Genomic DNA, 21,242 nt, shown 5'->3' with positions numbered 1-21,242 from the left:
TGTGCATGAGTGTGTGTGTGTGTGCGTGCGTGCGTGCATGAGTGTGTGTGTGTTTGTGTGTGTGTGCGTGTGTGAGTGTGTGTGCGTGCGTGTGCGAGTGCGAGTGAGTGTGAGTGTGAGTGCGTGTGCGTGTGCGTGTGCGAGTGCGTGTGCGTGTGTGTGTGTGTGTGTGTGTGTGTGTGTGTGTGTGTGTGTGTGTGTGTGTGTGTGTGTGTGTGTGTGTGTGTGTGTGTGTGTGTGTGTGTAAACAGGAAATCGCAGAGCCGCTCTTCCATCTGAAGCTTGCCATGGAGCAGCTAGCGGCCAATCAGACGTTCCGCTGCATACTTGCGACTGTGCTGGCCGTCGGCAACTTTCTGAACGGCTGTAAGGTGAGAATGACTGTGTAAAAATGTGTTCACAATCATAACTGTCCCATGTGTCCAACTGTGTCCATTGCATGATGGTGTGTGTTTTGCACAGGCGAGGGGGTTTGAGTTGAGTTACCTGGGCAAACTCTCTCAGGTGAGAGACACACAAGGCCGGCAGCCTCTTCTTCATCACGTTTGTGTGCTATTGCTCCAGCTTTACCCACAATCCTCTGATCTGTACTCCGACATCACTGCTGTCACAAAAGCCAGCAAGGTATGTTGCTATGTTTTGTAGCATATTGTGCACTATGCACTGAATATGGCCTCAACAGCGAGTCATTTTTCCAGCTATATGTCCAATACTAAATAAACAGTCTTTACAAAGTATTTACCTCATGAACTTTGTTGAGAGAGCGTTCAGAGTGAATAGAGCTAAATCCATAGCTATCTAGACAAAACAGAAGCTCAAATGTGATTACTTTATTCTTTTCTGTTTAGTTTTGATTGTTTTGTTATAATTCTAAATTATGGAAAATAGTAAAATATTAAATGAGGACAAGAGCTTTGACTGGTAAAACTGCATAGACTTTTAAGTTAATCCAGATGTTTGGCTGTTTCTCAGTGACTGTGTTTCCTTTTCTTGTCTTTATCCCTCTTTTCCTGTCTCTGATTTAAACAATCACACGCTGATGGCTAGTGCGACTACACACAAGTGCAGCTGAATCTCTCGCAGCTTCAATCGCTTTGCAAAGCATCCTGGGATCAACTCCGACTACTTGAGAAAGATGGAAAGAAAGGGGGAGGAAGAAAAGAGGAAGGCAGAGAAGAGGCAACGCTCCATCAGCGGCTCACGCAGTTTCTGAAAGACTGTGAGGAGAGGTTGAAGGTGCTACGAGCCGTTCACCGCAGGGTCATCAACAGGTAAAACAAGTTAGTTACAACATTATTTAAAATCAACTCAACTCTGTAAACATGGCTGTGGTTTAACTGGACGCTATATTTATTGTACATTATGTGTATGTATGTATATATGTTTTACTGCATGCGTTTGTTGTTTTTATGTTTTATGTTAGTCATTACCTGCCAAGGGACTGCGGATGAAAATTAGCCATTGGCTAAATTCGGTACAATGCATGAAATGGAAATATTTATGTTAAAATTGTGCATTGTCCCTTTTCAAAAAAAAAAAAAATATATATATTTTTTTTTTTTTTGTCAAAAGGTTTTTACAAACAGAGACCAAAAAAAAAAATATATATATTTTTTTTTTTTTTGTCAAAAGGTTTTTACAAACAGAGACCAAAAAAAAAAATATATATATTTTTTTTTTTTTTGTCAAAAGGTTTTTACAAACAGAGACCAAAAAAAAAAATATATATATTTTTTTTTTTTTTGTCAAAAGGTTTTTACAAACAGAGACCAAAAAAAAAAATATATATATTTTTTTTTTTGGTCTCTGTTTGTAAAAACCTTTTGACAAAAAAAAAAAAAAAATATATATATATATATATATATATCTCAAACATAAATTCATGAGGTTCATCCTGGGATGCTTTTTAAGTGTTATTTATATATTTTTTTATATTTTTATTTTTACCTATATTAGTCTACAAAACCAATTTCAAGCATTTAGGTAAATTTTATATCAAACTATTTTTTAAGGTCATGCAACATAAATTCAATCAAGCTTGTCAAAACTCTTGATTGGTGTATAGTTAATTAATTAATTTAATATTATTGCATCTGATCATGCTTGCAGTAGCCAATAAGTACAAGCTTAGTGTTCAAATCCATTCCTCATCGTTTTTCTGACAATGCAGTCCATCTGGGCCTCTGAAGGTCACTGAAAAGCAAATGTAAATGTCAAAGACACAACAGTGCTCCACTTTTCGTTTTTCCTTGCATGTAGATTCCACTCGTTCCTGCTCTTCCTCGGTTACTCGCGCACCACAGCTAGAGAAACGAGTGCGGAGGTGTTTTGTAAGACCGTCAGTGACTTTGCTCTGGAGTACAGAGCCACTCGCAGTGCTATCCTTCAACAGAGAGAGCGAGAGAAGGAGAGAGAGAGGGAGAAGCACAGTCACAACACACCTAAACTCAAACCCAGACTCCAACAAACCCTGTCTGATGTAAGTAAAGCGCGCTTTTCTCAAATAAGGGCCTGAAACGCTACTTTTCATTCTAGGTTAATTTGATGTATAGCCTACTTAAATGTTGCATATTTAATTCTATGTATATTTAAATAATACTTTATCCATCAAATGTGCAAGTTCTTACATCTCGCAAGAAGTAGGCCAATGCATGGATCTGTAAGTGAATTCGTTTTATTCAGGAAGCTACGTATAATGATGGATAACTTTCTTTCACTGAAGGAGAATCAGGAGCAGGAGAAACTTGAGGAGGTTTTGAAGACTCCTGAATCATCGCCTTTCCACTTTGGCTTCACTCTTCCACGACAACGCAGCAAGTCGAGTGACACAAAAGGTATTATAATTGTTGCCACATCCCTCAGTTGCATTCAAATAAAAAAATTGATGATATTTACAGATACTAAGGATTGTTTTGTTCCAGGTTGTCACTCCCGAAGGCTGAAGTGGTGAACGCCAATCCTCATTCCTCTAAAAGTGTAGCTCATTGACTCATTAGCTTGTCAACTATATTTTTGAGTTTGGAAGCAAAACTTGAAATGACGTCTGTTTTTTGTCAATTCTTTTGCATTGTTGGCAAGCTGACACAAATCTCAGTAACTCTGAGGCTTGGAGTCAAAAGTCAGTGATTTTGCATGCTGAATTGTTGCTGTTCATGAATTGTTTTGTTTCATTATTGTTTTAATGCTTAAAATATGCTTGACAAACCCATTAAGTTTCCATTCTGACAACTTACCCCGTATATTGTGACAACATCACCTGACTTGCCTTTTTATACATTAAATATTACATTAACGGTACAGTGGTATTTAAACTACAATGTTTTTGCATTATTTTCGCCATAATTTCCTGTGATTCAGATGTATTCAATAAAATTGTGATTAACAATGATCTTTCAATGGCATTGTGTTACAAGTAACTGTTTAGTAATTTACATTTGTTAGTTAAGTTTATACTTTTAATGTTTTTTTTTTTTGTGCTAATGGTTTACAGATGCTTGAAACTCAAAATACTATTGTGAATTACAACAGTATTAATAATACAGTATTTCCTAAAGTGTTTTCAGAATATTTTAGCCACTTAAATTGGTTTACTTTTAATGACAGGGCAATTTACCACGTTTTAAATTAGTAAAAATAATTATTTTGTTACAACATATAATACATTTTTGTAACTTTATTTCAGATTTAACGAACTGCTAACTGTATTATGGGATTAAAGTTTTTGTAAAGACATTAGCACTCTGAGGGAAGATGCCGCGAACCAAATCCTGCATTCATTCACCAATCAAACGCGGACTTTATTTAAAAAGATAGACGTACAAGAGAATGACGCGTAAATCCACCAATCAACTCCACGTGTTTCTTCAGCGCGTTGAAATGTAGCCAATGAGATGCGAGTATGTGTGGAGCGGGGCGGGGCTTGTTTCCGGTGCGTATTTGCTCGACGCCATTTCGTGCATTCGTCTGTTGGTCGGTGTCTACTGAACGAGCTGGTACGGAGTGTATCCACAAAACAGTACAGCACCGAATTTTAATCATTTTTAATCTTAAACTCCCGGTGAGTATTTTGATTCGAGAGATTTTTGTCGCTTTTTTTTAAATTTTTGACTGATTTTGAACTATCTTTGGAGAATTTTTTTTGTGTTTTTTTTTTTTTTAATGCATTTTTCTGGTCATTTTCTGCTTGGCTTTGGTGGCGTACATTTTGTGATGCCGTTGGTAGAGCAGTGAAAAAAGAAAACAAAACATATGCTTTGAGAGGACCGCACGATTTTTATTTTATTTTTCAAAGTAGGAGTTATTTTTCACCTCATTTTTTGCAGGACTACTGCTAGAGCAGCTGGTTTGTTTGATTTTTGAAGTTAATGTGGAGGAAATTGCTCATATGGACCGGTGGTTGTGTTTTCAAGATGGGGTCGTTTTTCCCTCCATGTCCAGGATTCAGAATAAAAACGCGTTTTAAGTCCATTTTTAACATGACAGACTGATTTTCTCAACAGGAGTAGACTATTTTTATTCGGCTGTAGACATTTGGAGTGAGCTTGTCCTTTTTAATACGATTATTTGCACGTTATTTTTGCTCTTATTTTTGAGGGTCGTTGTGATCCAGTCGTTTTTTTTTCAGGGGACGTTTTTGCAGGTTTTGAATTGTTTTCGGCACTTTTAATGGACTGAGAAAACACGTTTTCCGTCTCATGCAGTAATATCAGTGCATGGACCACTTAACACTTTTTACATTTGCACCCCATGTCTGTGCAAAATCATGTAAACGGTCAATCTTTCCATTAAAAGTACATCAAGGATGTTGAATTGAGCTGGTTGCATTAATATTAAATAAATGTTTGAAGAAGGCCCAGTGGGCCAAAGAAAGTATTACTGCCTTTGCTCAAGTGCTCAACTGCCTCATGCTGTATGTGTTCAAAATTGCATCATATTTGTGTGTATTCCCAAAGTTCAGCCCATTAAACTCATATAGCTGTCTTGTAGAATGTCTTAAAGAAATGAAAATTATATATGTATCCCCCCTCACCCACACGGACTGATTCATTTAAGACTTGAACAATATGTTCAATGCAATTTCACATTAGAAAGTGGTTTAATTTTGCTCTGTCTTCTTTCTATGCTTGATGTAGAATATACAAGTATTTCTTATCTTGTCTTCAGTAAATGTGTATCTTGTATGACTATGTGAAATGCACCAAATCATGTCCCCCTCACAGTTGCCCACTAGGCACACATCCAATATCATATTCCAACTAAAGTCTGGTTTGTTTTTAGCTGTAATATGTGTAGATCACGGGTTCCCAAACATAAGAATCATACACACGCCAATATATTGGGTATAACCAACCTATCCACCACTTTTATTAATATTTCTTAAGTTTTATGATTAATCTTACCATTTCTTTACCAAGCATTTGACTGTAGAAGACAAGTTGGAACATATATAAATAATTGTGTATATATTGTAATTGAGTCAGTTTCTCGGCTTTTTTACACCATAAGCAAGTGTTGCAATGTGACTGGATGATAAGAATGGTGTGAACAGTGAAGTTTAATGAAATGGGGGTGATCCAGTGCTATTGCATTTGCCTGTTTTGTTGCAGAATATTCGACTCGCACTTTGGGAAACCCTGGTCTAGACTAAACACTGCATGCTAACGTTGATGCCTTTACAACATGCACATTTTGCTCTAAAGTCATGGAGGTCACATTTCTATTCTCAAGTCCATATTTTACACCAAATTTGTGAAAACAAATCAGTTTTCACAAAGATTACTTCTATAATGTTGATCTTGGGTCTGTCGACCCTAAAGTAATCGGTTGTAAAAAAAAAAAAACATTTTCCCTGCTTTAGAGAGCTAAAGATGTTCCTTTCTGATTTTATTCATTTTGCTTTTTTTTGTAGATTTTGAGGCAGCTTTTTTTGAGCCACGTCAATCCATAAGTTGGTTTTTCTTTTATTCTCCACTTCTGCCAATCTTCCTGAAAAGTGTTTTATGCAGACTAGACTCCTGTTTGCTGTGTGTAGCCTTTACCTTCTTCCATTACCTTTAAAAATGCCCTAGAGTAAATATCTTCTAAATAGTCTGTAGACTTGTGGATTTTTTAAAGATTTCATAGTTCATGGTCTAAATCAGCTTCAGCAAACAGCGTTTTTGCAGGTTTTGAATTGTTTTCGGCACTTTTAATGGACTGAGAAAACACGTTTTCCGTCTCATGCAGTAATATCAGTGCATGGACCACTTAACACTTTTTACATTTGCACCCCATGTCTGTGCAAAATCATGTAAACGGTCAATCTTTCCATTAAAAGTACATCAAGGATGTTGAATTGAGCTGGTTGCATTAATATTAAATAAATGTTTGAAGAAGGCCCAGTGGGCCAAAGAAAGTATTACTGCCTTTGCTCAAGTGCTCAACTGCCTCATGCTGTATGTGTTCAAAATTGCATCATATTTGTGTGTATTCCCAAAGTTCAGCCCATTAAACTCATATAGCTGTCTTGTAGAATGTCTTAAAGAAATGAAAATTATATATGTATCCCCCCTCACCCACACGGACTGATTCATTTAAGACTTGAACAATATGTTCAATGCAATTTCACATTAGAAAGTGGTTTAATTTTGCTCTGTCTTCTTTCTATGCTTGATGTAGAATATACAAGTATTTCTTATCTTGTCTTCAGTAAATGTGTATCTTGTATGACTATGTGAAATGCACCAAATCATGTCCCCCTCACAGTTGCCCACTAGGCACACATCCAATATCATATTCCAACTAAAGTCTGGTTTGTTTTTAGCTGTAATATGTGTAGATCACGGGTTCCCAAACATAAGAATCATACACACGCCAATATATTGGGTATAACCAACCTATCCACCACTTTTATTAATATTTCTTAAGTTTTATGATTAATCTTACCATTTCTTTACCAAGCATTTGACTGTAGAAGACAAGTTGGAACATATATAAATAATTGTGTATATATTGTAATTGAGTCAGTTTCTCGGCTTTTTTACACCATAAGCAAGTGTTGCAATGTGACTGGATGATAAGAATGGTGTGAACAGTGAAGTTTAATGAAATGGGGGTGATCCAGTGCTATTGCATTTGCCTGTTTTGTTGCAGAATATTCGACTCGCACTTTGGGAAACCCTGGTCTAGACTAAACACTGCATGCTAACGTTGATGCCTTTACAACATGCACATTTTGCTCTAAAGTCATGGAGGTCACATTTCTATTCTCAAGTCCATATTTTACACCAAATTTGTGAAAACAAATCAGTTTTCACAAAGATTACTTCTATAATGTTGATCTTGGGTCTGTCGACCCTAAAGTAATCGGTTGTAAAAAAAAAAAAACATTTTCCCTGCTTTAGAGAGCTAAAGATGTTCCTTTCTGATTTTATTCATTTTGCTTTTTTTTGTAGATTTTGAGGCAGCTTTTTTTGAGCCACGTCAATCCATAAGTTGGTTTTTCTTTTATTCTCCACTTCTGCCAATCTTCCTGAAAAGTGTTTTATGCAGACTAGACTCCTGTTTGCTGTGTGTAGCCTTTACCTTCTTCCATTACCTTTAAAAATGCCCTAGAGTAAATATCTTCTAAATAGTCTGTAGACTTGTGGATTTTTTAAAGATTTCATAGTTCATGGTCTAAATCAGCTTCAGCAAACAGGCCTAAACCACATGCTAGAGTTTGCTAAACCACTCCTAGAGAGAATCCAAACCTTTGACAATGAGGTCTAGCCTAATTTTTGGATTAATGGTAGTGTACTAAAGAGGACAATTCTAACTTTGTGTACTAGTGCTTTATTACTTCTAATTTAAATGTATTTCTGTTTTTCCCAGTACAGTTGTGTTCTAGATGAGTGCAAGATGAAACAAGTCTTGCCATGATAGATTGTTGTAGATAATTTCAAGAACACGCATCTAAATTTCACATTTAAAACATTGATTTCCCATGAACTATCATTAAGATTCTAAATTATCAATGTTTACACTATTGAATCTTCAATTGGCAGGGGTGAAAACAAGGGTAATTGTAACATAATTTGCTTTTGACTTTGTGTAATGCTGATAATGAAATATTGAGACATTGAAAAAGTCTTGACTAGTCCTTAAATTGCTGAAGCAAAGGTAGCTGTTATTGTGCAACTTATACCAATTATAGAAACGTACAGGGCCTAATTTACCTTAAATTTGTGTTTTTTTGTCCTGCTATCTATCATAGTGCCTGAGGAGATTTGGATATTTTAATTTGCATTGACCTCTGACTCGCTGTATAATTGGCCCGTAGTGACGGCTTCACCTGCTTTCATCCCTATAAAGCTGAAATTTCCTACACACACTGATATTAATCTTTTTGTTCAGCTATAATACAGACTTAATGGTGTGTCTTAAGCTGTGCCGAGAGCTTCTTTTAATAGACCTTTTTAATCTCTTGACGGTGGTGTGAAAGGTCTTTTTTTCCATTAGCGTAGGATTTGATTGTGTCACATGACCGGGAAACGTGTCTCTATTTGACACTGAAAATGTTCCCTTAAATTAAAGGGTTTTAGTTAGGGATTATGTGACATTGAGCATGTTTAAAACGTTATGGTGACATGGCTGTTCTGTTTCACTTGGGATATCTGTCTGGATTTAATTTTCTTTGCTTGTGTATATCAACCACTGGGTGGCAGCATCCAAACACTAGACTGCTTGTTTGACCTTGGGAAAGTGTTGAGATTGGTGTGATGTCTGTGAAAGTGCCGTGGGTTACATCACCCACCCACACAGTACGACCTTCACCCACAATGCACTGCTGAGCAGCAGCTCAATGGTGTCCAATAACAACCCTCTTCTCTCCAACAGAATCAGGCAGGCAGACGACTCGACCTGAATTACAGACAGAATGGAGTGAGTTCTGACTATTCAACCCCCAACATCCCCTTTAGCACACTTAGCTCAATGTGCACGTTATGTGGTGGTCTTGTAGGCCGTGTGTCCCAAAAGCATCCAAAAATGCCACCAAAACACTGCCCAGTCCAACTCAAACATACCAGTTTACCCCTCAGACAAGTAGTAAGCACCGAAAGCGATCCACACACACAACCAGATCCATTTTCCTCAGTGAATTCACTGTTTTGTGCATTTCCACCCATTTTACTCTGTCAAACCCATAAGCAAAGCAATATTATAATGCCTCTGTATTTAAGCTTGAATGCAGCAGGCGGTTAGTTTCACTTCCGCATTTTAGTTTGCATGTGTGAAATCTCAGCTGGCCATACATTACGACATTACCTGCCCAGCCCTGGTTCATACAGATATATACTTCATCCCGTGACACATTTGACCGTCAAACTGCTTAAAACTACAACATAAACGCCAGTCTAGTTGATATGTGAATCTTCAGATTTTAATTGTATATCTATGCACATTATAGCACAGGAAAGCTTCATATATGACTGCTGTGGCTCTTATTTTAAATATACTAGGTGATATACCTTATGAAACTAATGTATACTTTATCTTGATGGTTACAAACTGTATATATCTTGAAATGTTTGTTCTTCCCCCAAATGTCTTGCACTGTGGTAATGTTCAAAATAATGGACTAATTGAAAAATGTTTATGTATTGATCTTCTTGTGGTTCTATTTTAAAGTGTGAGAAAGTCAACATGAACCCAAAATTGGCTCGCATTTATTTTAAAGTAATACATGTGTTGAATCACTTACAATAAGACCAGAAACATGTAATTATGAAAGTAAAATGTGTTGCGGATACCGTTTCATGTTGACTTTAGATTTCTAATCTAAAGAAGATTTCTAATTTTTTTTTTCTAATCCATTTTCACTAGCTATGTTTCCATCCACATATTTGTATGCACATTTTGAGATATCACAAAAAATTGCATGTACATACAACCTTAAAATGCACCAAAAAAGAAAAGTTTTTAATCCAATTGGAAGACATGCACGCAAACGCCAATAGAAACACATTTACTGAACAAATTCCTCGAAGCGCAACAAAAACTGATCACGTGATTGGATAACTGGACTAACTAGCAGACCAATCGCGTTGCACATAATCTAAAATATTGTTTTAGTAATTCTGAAATGCCTGAGCCAAAGTCTGTAATCAAAATGATTATGTATGATGGTTTGGTACATTTACCTCCCAGAACTGTAATGGTTGTGTTAACCAAACATCAGGCCAAGATTTCATGGCGGCGGTTGCTATTGCATTTTGTCTGTTGCATTTGCAGCAACTTCCATTTTTAGCACTGATATGTTGTGCAGATTTCCCAGAAAGTTATGTTTTTGTTCTTTTGAACACATGGAATGGAAACGGTGCTTTAGTTTCAATTGGTTCGTGCAAAATTAAAATTTTTCACAAGTTAACTTCGCACTTTGGATGGAAAGGTAGCTATCGAGGCTAGTAATGTTGTTATAGACATGCTAATTTCTCATTTGTCCTTCCTGTCTCTGTCAATCTTCTGCACCCCCTTTATTCCTCTCTTTTTGCCCAGTCATTCCCCCACAACCAGCAGCCTGATGGCCAGCAACGTCACCAACAAGACGGATCCGCGTTCGCTGAACTCCCGGGTCTTCATCGGGAACCTCAACACCATGCTGGTGACCAAGGCCGATGTGGAGGCCATCTTCAGTAAGTACGGTAAGATCGTGGGCTGCTCCGTGCACAAAGGCTTCGCGTTCGTCCAGTACGCCAACGAGAGGAACGCCAGAGCGGCAGTCGGGGGTGAAGATGGGAGGATGATCGTCGGACAGGTGCTCGGTAAGTAGAGTAACGTCGCACTGTGAAGATCTCTTTGATGCAGGTCATTGTAAATCTCAGGTTCATTTCTTACCTTTTGTTACCCGAGGACGCTACAATCTTAAAGCTGCAGTCTGTAAGTTTTGCCTCTTTGTCGCCATCTCTGTTTGAAACCAGCAATTGCAGTTATTTGCTGAATTATTTTCTTTACGTGGGTTGTGCATCAGCGTGGAAATACAGATAATACGTCTTGGAAGTATGTCCAAAATAAACTTTCACTGGAAAATGTCATCTGAACAAGTAAAATGTCTGCCAGTTTTGTTCTGACCAACTGAAAAAAAAAAAAAAAAAGTTTTACAATAAATCATGCTACCAATGCTGATTAAATCTAACGATTGCTTAGCTCACGTCAAACCGTGCAAATTATTATTATTGTTATACTTTGTTCTCAAATTGTTAATGTTAACAACATCAGCATTGCGTGACTACATGTATTTAGTGTATATTAGCATTATCTGTAGATTTCAATTTCTGTAAAGTCTAATCTCTAATTGGCATACTATTCGAATGTCATCGAAAGAAATTGTTCTTTTAACCTCAAAAAGCTATTTAATGTTGCTTACAACTCGTTCTATAATGACAAGTTTAATTATTCCAGCTGCTGTGAGAAAAGACTATAAATGATCTGCCACCTGCAGCATCCACACACGCGATTTAGCCTACTATCCGGGACTCCTCTGTGTTTACCGACGTGACGTAATGACGCAGCGCCATGGTCGTATTTCCCAGTACCACTTAAATTATAAAACATGATTACATGCTTACCGTTGTGAATCGGGTTAAGATAAGGAGATTTTTAACACTGGCTGGTTATGTACTTGCTCAAAAATATTTACAGACTGCAGCTTTAAAGTTAATCCAAAGTCCTTTTCAAGGCCCTATTTGCAATGCCTCCAGGCATGCGAGATCAACTCTTATCTACTTGAATGGCAAAATAATGAAATCTCAAAAACTGCAGGCCAAACTCGCATTTAAATAACAAATTTGAAATCGGCAAGTAAATCCAACATGAATTGCCCCATAAATGTTGTCTTCTATCTTCAAATTGGTCCAGGCAATGCACATGTGCGATTCAAAATGCGTCATCTCGGGTCTATTTCTAAAGGATCTGGCAGCTTGTAATGGCAGCTGCAGTGATGCGATGACATAACCAATTGGCGATTGGCTGTTTTACTTAGAAGGCGGGACTTATTCTGTCATATTTCACGTTGCACTTCCGTTCATATTATTAAGAGAGCCACCTTATATATGCAGTCTTTGGTTATCTCACAAAATCTGTCAAGAATGTGTCCACCAAAAATCAAAAGAATAAGGAATTATATATATTATATTTCGTTTAAATACTTTTTATTTTATTTTTTTTATTCTGACATAATTATGCGGATTTAGCATGCTTTCATCCAAATTCTCATTGGTGTAATATGGAAAAAAAATTATTTAACTGTCATACTGAGTAATAAAAAAACCTGCAGTCACAATGACAAATCTTAATCTAAGAGTATTCCTAATTTTTTATGCAATTTTATGCATTTTTAATTGTATTATTATTATCGTTTAATTGATTTCCTTGAATTTTAGGGGGGAAATATGCCCTGGCTATGTTTTTGCAATATTTACCCAGATTTGGATAATGTAGAGGGGAAATGGGATCAAGAAATTTCCACGATTTCTTTAATTTGACCAAAGTCTGAACTCTAAGCAAATTGAAATTTTTGACGACGTGTTGCTGTTTTGTGTCCTAATGTTGTAAATATGGCCATTCCAAAGTTATTTGAATGGATCTGTTTGCTCCAGTGTAATAGTTCAAATAAGAATTGTTTTATAATGTTTTAGATGTCTGTTAAGTTTCTCCCTGCTTACGTATACAATCACCTTTTTTTTTGTGGTTACATTTTACATTAATTTAGCAGATGCTTTTATCCAAAGTGACTTGTCTCGTGACCACTAGGCCACAATGTACATTTTTTGTGTGTATGTGCAATCTTTCTGCATTTTTAGATATTAATCTGGCTGGTGAGCCAAAACCTCATCGTTCAAAGACTATCAAACGCTCTGCGGGAGATATGTACAGGTTTGCGTTTTATATTTTTCATTCTATTGTTATTTATTTTTAGGGGTAAAAATACTTCCACATGTTAATCATTGAATTGTTTTCTCCTCCAGCAGTTCTTCATTTGATCTGGACTATGACTTTCAGAGAGATTACTATGACAGGTGAGTTCTCCTTACAGATTCACTGATCAAACGCTTTGCAAAGAGCTTTTATTATTTTTATTATTATTATTATTATTATTATTATTCATGAAAGGCTTTGAATGTCTGTCTGAACTGGGATTGCATGATTCCAGGAACGTGTGTTAATCTGAGTGTGTGTTTTCAGGATGTACTCGTACCCGTCGCGCGTTCCCCCTCCTCCTCCTCCTCCTCTCTCGCGGGCGGTGATTCCCTCCAAACGGGCGCGAGTGAGCGTGAGCGCTGGCGGCAGCCGCAGGACCAAAACCAGCTTCTCCTCCAAGAGCAGCCAGCGCACGTCCCGCACCAGTGAGACACACTTCTTTTCTGCTATATTCTCCATTTTATATATCCTATTTTTTTTGTCTTTCTTTTTTTACAATTCTTATTTACTTTTATTTTCTATGTTCACTACTTAAAATGTTTTTAGTATCTTAATATATATATTATAACTATAATATTCTAATATATATATATATATATATATACTGTGTATATAAGTCAAAGGTTTGGAACTTTTGTTTTTGTTTTTGAAAGACCGGTCTTATACTCTTTGGCCTGCATTTATTTGAACAAAAATACAGTAAAAGCAGTGTTATTGTACAATATTATTACCATTTAAAATAACTGTATTCTATGTGAATTAATTTTGAAATGTAATTTATTCCTGTGATCAAAGCTTCAGCATCATTACTCCAGTCTTCAGTGTCACATGATCCTTCAGAAATCATTCTAATATGCTGATTTGCTGCTTTATTTATTAAAATTATTATTATTGGTGCTCCGTTATTAAGAATGGTTCTTTATTATAGTCAGTATTGAAAATAGTTTTTCTGCTTGATTATTTTTGTGGAAAATTTTTTATTTTTTCCAAGATTCTTTGAACAAAATTCAAAAGAGCAGCATTTATTTTAAACGGTAATGTTTTGTATCATTATAAATGTCTTTACTGTCTCTTTTAAACTATTTAATGCATCCTTGTTGAATAAAAGTATTAATTTTTTTTTTTTTTTTTTTAAATCTTACCCAAACTTTTTTTTTTCACAAATATGAAGAAGCGCAGCTGTTTTCAATACTGCACATCAGCAGCATATTAGAATGATTTCTGAAGATCATGTGACACTGAAGACTGGAGTAATGATGCTGAAAATTCAGCTTTGATCACAGAAATAAATTAGTTTAATGTACAGTATATTCAGATAGAAAACAGTTATTTTAAGTTCTAATAATGTTTCACAATATTACTGTTTTTAATGCATTTTTTATCAAATGAATGCAGCCTTGGTGAGCAAAAGAGACTTCTTTCAGAGACATTACAAAATCTCACCAGCAAACTTTTAAAGAGTAGTGTACATTTGGATGACTCAAAGTCTCAGCTGTTTAGTAACCACCATTCATATCCCTGTGTGTGTTCAGTGAGAGCTGACGATCTGCAAACCATTAAGAAAGAACTGACTCAGATTAAACACAAAGTGGACTATCTGCTGGAGAGCCTGGAGCGCATGGAGAGAGACCACAGCAAGAAATCCGGTACAGGCCATAACACTACCGACCAAACACAGCAACACTAGTCATTTCTGATCACTCTCCCCTCATGTTTCTGCACAGAGGCAAAGAGCTCTAAACCAGATGAAGCCTCACCGCAGCACTCCAGCGGGAAGAAAGAGCGCGAGAGCACGGAAATGAACGACTACGAGGACGAGGGAGACCTGCTGGAGGAAGAGGAGGTGAGTGAAGGAGAAACAACAGCGGCAGAAATCACGTAATCATTGACTCGCTCGTATTCAGAGAAGCAGCCAGAGACTCACCGCGCCTTCAAAAAAATCCAACTGAAGTGCGTGGACCAAAAAAGGTTACCCAAAGATGAAGAGCTTGAAAAGAGTCCGCACATTCAAACATTAAAGCATCACAAGCGAGATGAGAACGATATATGCAATTTACTGAATAAAACAAGGCAAATGTTTCGGTCACATGTTGACCATTGGCATTGAAAATGGTCAACATGTGACCGAAACGTTTGCCTTGTTTTATTCAGTAAATTGCATATATCGTTCTCATCTCGCTTGTGATGCTTTAATGTTTGAATGTGCGGACTCTTTTCAAGCTCTCGCTCGTATTCACCCATCGCCTTGGGTTTGTGCAGATCAAGAGTCGAGGAAGGGAGGATGACGAGGAGGAGGAAGAAGAGGGTGAGCAGGAGGAAGGAGAGGATGATGGAGACAGCGCCAATGGAGACCATTCTTAAATGTGACCGATACGGACACGCATGCATGCTCACCATGAGATATAGAGTAGATCCTCTGACCTTTAATGCACCCTTAGTTTTATTTTCGAAGTCCAGAACAATGGCTAAGACTCATCATGAAAATGAATCTCTGCTTTACAAATGACTCTCGGTCGCACGAACCCCCGACTTCAGCCACCGTACTCCGAGATCTCGTCATTCTTGACCAAATCTGCATTAAAATAAATTAACGTTTTCTGCTTTAGGATTGAGAAACTACTTTTGATTGCAGTGGAATCCCTTCATTGATGTGACATTGAACATATTAGTAGTAACTTTACCATGCTAAGCTGTTTTAATACTGCCAACCCAAAAGCTTGAATGTGTTTGCATAATATTTGGAGGAGGAGGAACTACTTAGTGCTATGATTGGGTTTTACCAAAACTCGTATAGGTTGTGCTTAGATGAAGGTTAGTAGTTTTGTAACTTGACAAGCTATTAAAGACAAACTCCGTATTTGTGTGGATATGCATAATCAACATCCTGAATGACTAATGTTGGTCTGCTAGTGTGATTGACACATTGGTGAGCCAATCAGAATGCATCGCTCCTAAAGAGACACTAACATGCATTTTGTACATTTAACCTTGTTTATTGGTTTGCACCAATTGGATTGTAAAGCCTAGAAAGCAATGGCTTTCCCACTCCAGGCACGTCCAGGTCCTTCTCATTTGGTGTTTTAAGATCTTAAACCGCTGCATGAGTTACGGTGGTGATAATGGTGGCTGGAGTTTGGGAATGTTCTGCCATGGTCTTGAGGTCACTCGCACTTTTAACCGGCCTGTGCAGACCAATATTGCACAGATGCGCTCAAATACACGTGAATGTCTGACTTTACCAATGCTTTTCTTGATTCTTGTGGTTGTGAGACCCTTCCGTGCAGGGTTCTGTTAATCGTCATCGTCTTCCCCAACACATACTAGACGATTATTAGATAATTTTGGCTCAAAATAGTCTCTGATTGCTCTCCAGTTGAGTCCCGAAGCTTTTGACGGACTTTAGTCCCCAAACCCTGAACTATCTGAACTCATCCAGCAGGAGTTAATTTGTTTGCGTCGGTTCAGGCACTGCAATGTTCCTCTAGGACTCCTTTTGGAAATAAATGTAGAGTTGCTCGTCCTGACCAGTGGGCGGCAGTGTGGCCCAGTTCTGTTATTTAACCTCTCAGAAATACTGATTGATTGAACCGTTTTATATTCCATATTGGGTCACTGTGTGTGAAAAAGTTCGGATTGTACAGTCAATGTTATTTTACCCGTCGGTTTGTATCTGTGTACAGTGACACTAAGAGTTTGCTTCTGATAAATACAAGCTGTGTTTGTTGCCATTTCGTTTTAATTTGTTCCGTTTCTGTTTTCTGTTTGGTCTGTGTAATAAGTTTCAATAAAACTACGTGTTAATGACATGTTGGCTCTTATTGTAAGAATCTGGAACAAATACTATGATAAACCGCTTCAGAATCTTCAGCTAAATGGTGCACAACCCTTTGAATGTTGTTGCATGCTATTGAATGTTTGTTTAGGATGTGAGTTGTATAGTAGGGTTAAGACTAGGTTTAGACAAACAGGTCTAGACGCATCTCTTTTTTTTTTATGAGATTGTTTTTCACATTCATCTTTAACATTCATCTTTTGATCTGTCTGTCGCTGCAACATTAGAGGACCTGTTAAAACACAACCCAAACCGCTCAAAACACTTTCTGTTTCGGCCTCAGGAGTCTGTGAACCTGTCGACCCAAAATGTGGCAGAACCAGATGAAAGATTACCATAGTATTTACATGGTGCTCTGTGGTTATCTAGCGAATGCTTTAGAGTTCAGGTGCTGATTGTATCTGTTGAGTATCTTATTCTCCATTTCAGTTTTCTTAGTGTTAAGTTTGTGATCCGTCGTTCAAACCCTTTAGTGTCACCAACTGTGCAAAGTTGGTTATGGTGATAGTTAACAATTTGACAGTTTTTTATTTTTTATTTTTTTACGCTATTCTCAACCAATTCGCTTACATGCTGTTTTTTTGTTTGTTTTCTTTTTCCCCACTCAGTCCAGTCTTCAAGTCGTTTTCAGGACAAACCTCAAATTAGTTTTATTTATTCACTTACCTAGGAGCCAAACAGAATGGGCTGTATCTTATGAACGCTGTGACCTATTGATATGAAATTTTGTCATTTCCATCATGTCTTTAGGGTTTGTGCCAAATATCAAGTTAATATAAATATATGCAGCTCAAGTCTACTTAGTTTTATAGTGTGTGCAGCTAGGTGATATCGAAATCACGATCAAATTTGTGGATAACGATGATATAGCTCTGGATATTTTTACTCAATATGGATTAATCTAACAGGCGATGAAAAAAAAAAAAAAAAAAGTCTGGTTTAACTTGAACAAATTATGACAGAAATATATTACTATAGCATAAAATATAATTATGAAAGTAATAATATAATTTTAAGGATTATCATACAACAAATGTATTTTTTATTGTCTTGCTTGACAATAAAAATGCGATGTTTTGTTGTAAATTTAATTAAAAAATAATGATCAAACGCTTTAAAGGTGGGGTATGTATTTTTTCAAAAAAGCTTTAGAAAACTGAGTCTGGCCGAGTACCAAAACAAACTTGTAGCCAATCAGCAGTGAAGGGCGTGTCTATGTGTCATGATGTGGAGGAGAGAGCGCTCAGTGCACAGGATGGACATTAGCCGAGCGACGGAAAGATAGAGATGGCGTATAAAAAAAAAAGAGGAAGACGTCTGAAAATGTCGAACAAAATGCTTACGATAAAGCAAGAAGTAGGACCCGTGTAAATATCGGATCAGCTTTCCAGCGCTGGAGAGAACTCAAGGAGCGGAAGGCCTGCTTTTTCAAAAACACTTTAGAAAACTGAGTCTGGCCGAGTACCAAAACAAACTTGTAGCCAATCAGCAGTGAAGGGCGTGTCTATGTGTCATGATGTGGAGGAGAGAGCGCTCAGTGCACAGGATGGACATTAGCCGAGCGACGGAAAGATAGAGATGGCGTATAAAAAAAAAAGAGGAAGACGTCTGAAAATGTCGAACAAAATGCTTACGATAAAGCAAGAAGTAGGACCCGTGTAAATATCGGATCAGCTTTCCAGCGCTGGAGAGAACTCAAGGAGCGGAAGGCCTGCAATCGGATGCCGAGGTTGCTTTGTTTCTTCTCGATAGGTGAGTAACACTGTGTTTACACCGGACGTGACAGTTGTCGCACCGTGCCGCAACAGCTAAAGTCTGTCTAGTACACTGGACGCGATAAAGCGACCACTGAAAATCATTTGAAATTTGTGCCAATACTTCATAAATAAAACACAACAGCAGTTTTCTGTCTGGGATTTGTCGTCGTGCCACGCCGCATCCAGCGTACAGAGCATCACTGATTATGAGTTCTATAGTATTTTGTCGCGGCGCACCGCTCGCATCCGGTGTAGACACGGTGTATCATTGGTTTTGCTTTGTTTCACAGAGCTAATCGTTGCCTGGGTTGCATACGTATGTGTGGGGCGTAGCTGTCAAAATAGGGGCAAGACCCTTTTGGGGTAGGGGCGTGTTTGTTTTGGTTATTTAAAATATCCACATTGGCTACCAGAAATCACTTACCCCACCTTTAAGATTAATTTATTTATTTCATTAGACACCATGTATGTGATAAATTTGTACTGAATCATAAAATACAGAAACCTATGGAAGCCCGTTTCCGTCACAGAATAAAACATTTAAAAAAGTTATTGTGGCTTTTTATCTCAATTCTGACTTTTTTTCACAGAATTGCGTGATATGAACTCACAATTGCGAGTTCTGAAGTCAGTATTGCGAGATGCAAAGTCAGAATTGCGAGTTTATACTCGCAATTCTGACTTTTTTTCTCGCAATTGCGAGTTTATATCTCACAATTTTGACTTTCTCACAATTCTGACTTTATAACTCGCAAATTTGAGAATATATCGCAATTCTGACTTTTTTTTCCCTCAGAATTGCGAGTTTATATCTCGCAATTATGACTTTTTTTCTCGCAATTGCAAGTTATAAAGTCAGAATTGCGAGTTAAAGTCCAATTTTGAGGGGTGGGGGGACTGATATGTTCTCAGAATTGCGAGTTTATATCTCACAATTATGAGAAAAAAAGTCAGAATTGCGAGATAAAAAGTCGCAATTACCTTTTTTTTTTTTTTTATTCAGTGGCGGAAACAGGCTTCCATAGAAACCTGAGAAAATAAAATGGGGGAAAAAAAGTAATTTAGAGGAAAATAAAATGAATTTCACAACAGGGCCCTAAATTAAAGGAGTTCAATTTGAACAAAGTTATGTTTACATTTATTCTCAAGGTCTTACAAACATGTGGAAAGTATTTCCTTCCCCATTAACAGTAAAGGAATATCGTGATAAATATCGATATCATATGATATGGAAAAAATATTGTGATAATATTATTGGCCATATCACCCGGCCCTATGTGTCCCTGTAAATGTTCAGTTTCATTAGTTGTTTTGTCTCCTCGTTTTACTTTTTTTTTTTTTTTTCTCCCCCAAGTTTCATCAAATGAGTTTCATGATCTGAGGCCATGGACAGAATAACATCTGATGGCAGGTAATTTAAGTGAATTTGCTTTTGCACAACCTTTGGTATACCTGTTATATCACAGCGAAACTGAGCAACGTGAAACAGACTAATATGAAATTAATTCTCAGTTCAATTGAATTAAATGGGGATCACTCTGTGCCGTTCTTCTGGCTCTTTGGAAGCAGACAGCCGCAGGAACAATCAAACGAATTGAATTGGGGAGACACATCTGCTCGATTTCAAACACGGCGAGTGAATGAGGTCCAATGAAATGAAGATTAAGAGAACACTTACTGCGTGACACATGCCACAGATGGAAGAACGGCATGCCAGCCAGACACGAATATTCATTAATGAAGCATTCTCTCTCTCTGTGTGTGTGTGTGTGCGCTGCACATCTGACGCCTCACTGCTCACAATCATTCCAGTGCAGTCCATCCATCCATCCATCCATCCATCGTTTGTCTGTCTGTGTGTCTATCTGTTGTCCGTTTATCCATCCATCCATCATCTATCTATCTATCTATCTGTGTATATGTCTATCTATCATCTATCTGTCAACACACACAACTGCACACTTCTCCAAACAGAAAGTTACAAGTCTGCAATCACACTCAATCTCGACTGTTTGCCGAAGCGCAGGTCTCACGGTTAAGCAAACACAAGTCCGTGCAAACACACACAGTTGTACATGCGTGATGTGGCATGCATTCGATGCAGAGGCACTCCACGCTGACAGGCAAACAGACATAATGGACTGAACAAACCAGAAACGCAACAACACACACAAAACACAAACACCCAGGTGAAAAATGCACAAACACTGGTGTAGCATGGGAGATCCTTCAGGATGTTTGGGCCACGAGGTGATTTATGGGTTGGCTGCAGTGAATCTGGCTCATCTACTGTGTGTGTGCGTGTGTGTCTTTGAGAAGGTCATGTGTGCAGTGCTGTTGCCAAGACAGTGTTTGTTCCTGACCGAGTGTGAGTTTTAGTGTGTGTTTAGTGCTGTTGGATAACATGATTTTTAGAAAGTGTGATGTTGCTGTGTGTGTGTGTGACCCTCTGCAGGCTGCATTGTGCTGCTGTTGGTCTACGGGTGACTTGCTAGAATGTAAATGAGAGTGAACAAAGCAAGCCATGAGCAACGTGAGACGCTTTTCGAGAACAAGACACAAAGAGAAAGCCTTACTAGGGCACTACGAAAACTGCTGACTAGCACACTAGTGTTGTCATGTCACACTATGAGACTGCGTGATTCTCCTCATGTCTGTCTATGTTGATTTTCAGCATTATTGCACATTTAATCTCATATATATATATATATATATAT

General features: G+C 37.6%; 2 protein-coding genes across 5 annotated transcripts in view; both read left to right on the top strand.

Annotated features, from left to right (window-relative positions):
- Nucleotides 1–2,960, top strand: part of LOC107707293 (FH1/FH2 domain-containing protein 1) — a 6,847-nt gene extending 3,887 nt beyond the window's left edge. Inside the window, exons 4-9 of the mRNA XM_016511279.1 lie at nt 252–371; nt 463–624; nt 1,048–1,271; nt 2,260–2,479; nt 2,723–2,834; nt 2,922–2,960. Of these exons, the coding sequence (XP_016366765.1) occupies nt 252–371; nt 463–624; nt 1,048–1,271; nt 2,260–2,479; nt 2,723–2,834; nt 2,922–2,950 (867 nt within the window). The 3' untranslated portion in view covers nt 2,951–2,960. The remainder of the gene's footprint in view (nt 1–251; nt 372–462; nt 625–1,047; nt 1,272–2,259; nt 2,480–2,722; nt 2,835–2,921) is intronic.
- Nucleotides 2,961–3,916: 956 nt separating this feature from the next.
- On the top strand, nt 3,917–15,519 carry LOC107707310 (heterogeneous nuclear ribonucleoprotein C-like). Of its 4 annotated transcripts, none has more exons than XM_016511300.1 (9): nt 3,917–4,057; nt 8,857–8,901; nt 10,516–10,781; nt 12,819–12,891; nt 12,984–13,034; nt 13,201–13,361; nt 14,469–14,582; nt 14,661–14,779; nt 15,196–15,519. In XM_016511300.1, exons 2-9 carry the CDS (start codon nt 8,897–8,899, stop codon nt 15,295–15,297), a joined length of 891 nt encoding a protein of 296 aa, XP_016366786.1. In that variant the 5' UTR covers nt 3,917–4,057; nt 8,857–8,896; the 3' UTR covers nt 15,298–15,519. The 4 variants fall into 4 exon arrangements, with proteins under 4 accessions (XP_016366786.1, XP_016366787.1, XP_016366788.1 ...); XM_016511301.1 differs by lacking the exon at nt 3,917–4,057 and adding an exon at nt 5,915–5,943; XM_016511302.1 differs by lacking the exon at nt 3,917–4,057 and adding an exon at nt 7,435–7,468 and having other exon boundaries at nt 12,987–13,034.
- The last annotated feature ends 5,723 nt before the right edge of the window (nt 15,520–21,242 follow it).

Source organism: Sinocyclocheilus rhinocerous, unplaced genomic scaffold (genome assembly GCF_001515625.1).
Source record: "Sinocyclocheilus rhinocerous isolate Xijiao unplaced genomic scaffold, SAMN03320098_v1.1 scaffold114, whole genome shotgun sequence".
In the NCBI taxonomy this organism is placed as follows: Eukaryota; Metazoa; Chordata; class Actinopteri; order Cypriniformes; family Cyprinidae; genus Sinocyclocheilus; species Sinocyclocheilus rhinocerous.
This window is presented reverse-complemented; position numbering and strand designations above follow the sequence as displayed.

Excerpts from the sequence above, each read along its gene's own strand:
- LOC107707310 (XM_016511300.1), top strand. Across the intron at positions 10,782-12,818 it reads GATCGTCGGACAGGTGCTCG|ATATTAATCTGGCTGGTGAG; the intron begins GTAAGTAGAGTA and ends CTGCATTTTTAG. Across the intron at positions 14,583-14,660 it reads AGACCACAGCAAGAAATCCG|AGGCAAAGAGCTCTAAACCA; the intron begins GTACAGGCCATA and ends GTTTCTGCACAG.